General features: G+C 47.4%; 2 protein-coding genes across 2 annotated transcripts; one reads left to right on the forward strand and one right to left on the reverse strand.

Annotated features, from left to right (window-relative positions):
* Positions 1-164: 164 nt before the first annotated feature.
* On the forward strand, positions 165-857 carry ETH_00016380 (uncharacterized protein; the record flags this gene model as incomplete). The annotated part of the gene is made up of 1 exon (XM_013373013.1): positions 165-857. One exon carries the CDS (start codon positions 165-167, stop codon positions 855-857), a length of 693 nt encoding a protein of 230 aa, XP_013228467.1.
* A 1,389-nt stretch (positions 858-2,246) lies between these two features.
* Positions 2,247-4,447, reverse strand: ETH_00016385 (uncharacterized protein; the record flags this gene model as incomplete). Its single annotated transcript, XM_013373014.1, has 4 exons — positions 2,247-2,390; positions 3,645-3,751; positions 4,015-4,126; positions 4,418-4,447. The coding sequence occupies 4 exons, from the start codon at positions 4,445-4,447 to the stop codon at positions 2,247-2,249; spliced, it is 393 nt and encodes a 130-aa protein (XP_013228468.1).
* Positions 4,448-4,816: the final 369 nt, after the last annotated feature.

The following is a 4,816-nucleotide window of genomic DNA, read 5'->3' on the forward strand; positions in this document are numbered from 1 at the left end:
GCTGCTGCTGCTGCAGCTGCTCCTGCTGCTGCTGCCTACACTTTTGCGGGTTGCTGCGGACGCAGGAAAAGATAATAATGTCTTTTTCTCTTCCTTGAAAAGCATCAACAGAACTCAACTCCACTTCTGCTGCTGCTGGGCTCCGCAGCAGCAAAGTCCGCAGCATGTTGCGCTGCCCAATGTACGGGGTTATTACCCCAATCTGGTCGCATCTGCAGCAGCAGCAGCAGCAGCAGCAGCAGCAGCAGGGAGAGGGGTGTGAAGTGCCAGCAGCAGCAGCGGCAGCAGCTGCAGCAAACGATCCAGCGCACGCTGCAGCAAGGCCAGAGGAAGAAGCAGCAGTAACAGCAGCACCTGCTTCAGCAGCTGCAGCAGCAGCAAGCTCAATTGATGCAGCAGCAGCAGGCCCAAATGCAGCACCAGCAGCAGATCCAATTGCACCAGCAGCAACAGCAGCAGCAGCAGCGGCGGACCCAACTGCCGCAGCAGCAGCAGCAGTACACCCAACTGCAGCAGCAGCAGCAGCAGTACACCCAACTGCAGCAGCAGCAGCACATCAAACTACAACAGCAGCAGCAGCAGTGCATCCGACTGCAACAGCAGCAGCAGCAGTGCATCCGACTGCAACAGCAGCAGCAGCAGTGCATCCGACTGCAGCAGCAGCAGCAGCAGCAGTGCATCCGACTGCAGCAGCAGCAGCAGCAGCAGTACATCCGACTGCAGCAGCAGCAGCAGCAGCAGTACATCCGACTGCAGCAGCAGCAGCAGCAGCAGCAGCAGCAGCATACGTTGCTCCTGCCCTGAGAAGAGCCACCACGAGCCGCTCCACAATTGCTGCTTCTCCTCTGTTCACATAAGAGGTCCCCGTCGAACTCAACTCTTCACGGCCTGCGCCAAACCCTAAACCCTAAACCCTAAACCCTAAACCCTAAACCCTAAACCCTAAACCCTAAACCCCAAACCCTAAACCCCACACCCTTAAACTCTAAATCTTAAACCCTAAACCCCAGTCCTCAGCCCTAACAACTAAGCGCTGAACCCTGAACCCTAACAACTAAACCCTAAATCCTAAACCCTAAACCCTAAACCCTAAACCCTCAGAAAGGAGTGCCTTGCAATGAAAGCAGGACTGAGCCACGAGCCAACTGGATTTTATAATTTATTTATTTCATTTATTTATTTATTTCCATTTATTATTTCTTATTTTTTATTTATTTACTATTATTAATTATTTGTTAATTATTATTCAGAAAAAAGCAAAAGAAGACTTGAGAAGCAAATGGCAGCAGCAAATTGTCAATAAGAGAAAAGGAGCGACAAACTGAATAAAGGTGCAGCAGCAGCAGCAGCTGCTGCTGCTGCAGAAGCAGCAGCAGCAGCGGGGAAAGCCAGAAAGGACGAAAGAGGAACCAAGCGGCAGCAGCACTCTCACGCAGCCAAGCAGCAGCAGCAGCAGCAGCAGCAGCAGCAGCAGCAGCAGCAAAAGGGTAATGCCCCGGTGCTCGTGAGCGACCAAAACAAGAAGCAAACAAACGAACAAAACAAAACAAATAGATAATTAAATGAATAATTTAATTAAATAATTAATTTAATTAATCGAATTAATTAATCATTTAATTAAATTAATTAATTAACCGGACTTGTGCAATTGTAGAAGAAAGAAGGCAGCTGCCCCCGCGGCCACTCAAAGGGCAGGCGGCAGGCGAGGCTGCTGCTGCTGCGGTCTGCTGCTGAAACTCCATTTTGAAGAGAACCATTATAGAAGCAAAGAGACGGAAAGTGAGACAACGCCGGGTGCATTCTGCAGCAGCAGCAGCAGCAGCAGTGGTAGCAGTGGCAGCGCAGCAGCAGCAGGAGTCATAGCAGCAGCAGCAGCAGCACCAGGAGTCATAGCAGCAGCAGCAGCAGCAGCAGGAGTCAGCAGCAGCAGCAGGAGTCATAGCAGCAGCAGCAGCAGGAGTCAGCAGCGGCAGCAGCAGCAGCAGCAGGAGTCATAGGAGCAGCAGCAGCAGCAGCAGGAGTCATAGCAGCAGCAGCAGCAGCAGCAGCAGCAGCAGCAGCAGCAGCAGCAGCAGCAGCAGCAGCAGCAGCAGCAGCAGCAGCAGCAGCAGCAGCAGCAGCAGCAGCAGCAGCAGCAGCAGCAGCAGCAGCAGCAGCAGCAGCAGCAGCAGCAGCAGCAGCAGCAGCAGCAGCAGCAGCAGCAGCAGCAGCAGCAGCAGCAGCAGCAGCAGCAGCAGCAGCAGCAGCTACCTGTACTGGACAGAAAGCCTGAAGGCGGGCATGTTGAGCAGCAGCAGCCGCACGAAAAGAGAAACACCAAGTCCACTTGCTGCTGCTCTTTTGGAAAGGACAACAGGGCCAAGTTGCATTTGATCGCCAATTAAAATAACCTGAAAACCAGCAGCCGCAGCAGCAAATCGCAGCCCCTGCTGCTGCTGCTGCTCGTCGTGCTGCAGCCGCTGCTGCTGGTCGTGATGCTGCTGCTGCTGCTGCTGGCCGTGCTGCGGCTGCTGCTGCTGCTGACTGAGCTCGTGGTCAGGCTGTTCCTGCTGCTAATGCTCTGCTGCTGCTGCTGCTGCTGCTGCTGTTTAGGTGGCTGGATAGGACAAGCAACAGCTAAAATCGAAGAGTGAAAAGACAAAAAAAAAGTAAAAGAAAAAAAGAAAACAAAAGGGACAAAAAGGGAAATAAAAAGAAACAAAAAAGAAATAAAAATGAAATGGAAACAAAATCAATAAAATTAAAATTAAATTAAAATTAAATAAAATTAAAATTAAAATGAAACAAAATAAAAATAAATTAAAATGAAAATAAAATAAAGAGGAATAAAAAGGAGACAAAAAGGGCTTCAAAAGAGACCAAAAAACAGAATAAAAGTTAACAAGAAAAGAATTAAAAATAATTAAAAGAAAATAATGAAAGAAATGAAAAGAAAAAGGAGAATAAAAAATGAAAAAAAGAAAAAAGAAGACAGTTGAAAAGAAATAAAACAGAATCAAAAAAGAATCAAAAAAGAAGCAAAAAGAACCCAAAAAGAATCAAGAAAGAGCAAAAAGGGAACAAAAAAAAGAAGAAAAGAGGAAAAAAAGAGAATAAAAAACACCCGAAAAACAGCAAAAAAAGACCCTCAAGCGCGTCTCTCAAAAGCCCTTCTCAAAACAAATAAAGGGAACCAAAAAAGAACCAAAAAGGGCTCAAAAAGAGTTCGAAAAGAGCTCAAAAAGAACTCAGAAAGAATCAAAAATAATGAAAAAGAATCAAAAAGAATCAAAAAGAATCAAAAAAAGGGGAAAAAGAACAAAAACTAATCGAAAAGGCAAAAACGCCAAAAAAGCCCTTCAGACGCGTCTCCCAAAAGCCCTTCCCAAAGCAATCAAAGACAAACAAAACAGAGTCAAAAAAGAATCAGAAAAAGAACAAAAAAGAACAAGAAAGAACAAAAAAGAACAAAAAAGAAGAAAAAAAGAGCAGAAAAGGCGAAAAGAGAGAACAGAGAGTGGTCGGAAAAGGGCAAAAACGCGCCAACAAAAGCCCTCCAAACGCGTCTTTGAAAAGCGCCTTCGAAAAGAACAAAAGGAGTCCAAAAAAAGATCAAAAAGGAACAAAAAAGAACAAAAAAAGACAAAAAACAAAAACAGATTTACCTGGTTTGCACCCAAAGTGAGGGGCACGAGGGCCTCGGGCTCTGTGGCCTGCGTGGCCTCATCGATGAGCACTGCGCGGTAAGAAAGTTGAGAAACTCTCTTGTCTCCTAAAAACAAATAATAAATAAACAAATAAATAAATAAATAAATAAATAAATAAATATCTAGGATTCATTTGATGTCTTTGGAGGCAAGAAAAACGAAAAGAAAACAAGACAGAGGGCTGCAGCAGCAGCAAGTGCCAGCAGCAGCAGCAAACAGCAGCAAATCAAATAAATCAAACTAAATTAAATTAATTAAAATAAAGAACTTAATTAATTTAATTTAGTTTGATTTAATTTAATCAAATTAATTAATTAATTAAAAGTACCAGCTCCCAAACAAGTCACGCAAACCACATCTGCTTCCAGCAGCACTTCCAACTCGCATTTAAAAATTAAAGTCCGCAGCAGCCGCTCTTCTGCTGCGCAAAGCTCCCCCTCCTGCAGCAGCAGCAGCAGCAGCGGCAGCAGCAGCAGCAGCGGGGGCGGCGGCGGGGGCAGAGAGGCAGCGGCAGAAAAAGCGGCAGTAGCAGCGAAGCAGCAGCAACAGCAGCAGCGGCAGCACAGCAGCAGCAGTAACACAGCAGCAGCAGCAGCAGCAGTTTAATTCATCCTCTGTGGGATCTGATCTTTGTCCAGGACAATCTGCAGACTAAACACGCCAAACCGCTGCTTGACTCTGGAGAGCTTAGGGTTTAGGGTTTAGGGTTTAGGGTTTAGCATTTGCTGCACTTTTTGTTTCTTGCGCTGCAGCTCGAGCATTGCTGCTGCTGAGGGGGCACTTCTGGCCAAAACGTGCAGCGCCAAATGCTCCACTGCAACAGCAACTCCATCTTCTGCTGCTGCTTCCCGCTGGCTCGAATAAACCCGCACTACCTGCAGCAGCAGCAGCAGCAACAGCAGCAAGGGCAGCAGCAAAAACGGCACAGCAGAACGGTGGCAACTGCACAGAAACAGCAGCAGCAGAAGCATGACAGCAGCACCAGCAACACGACAGCAGCAGCACGACAGCAACAGCGCCACAGTAGCAGCCGCAGCACGGCAGCAGCAGCAGCAGAACCGCCGCACCAGCAGCAGCACCACCACCACCGCCACAACAGCAGCACGACAGTAGCAACAGCAGCAGAACCA

Source organism: Eimeria tenella, genomic scaffold, assembly GCF_000499545.2.
Source record: "Eimeria tenella Houghton genomic scaffold, Eth_scaff118, whole genome shotgun sequence".
Taxonomy (NCBI): domain Eukaryota; phylum Apicomplexa; class Conoidasida; order Eucoccidiorida; family Eimeriidae; genus Eimeria; species Eimeria tenella.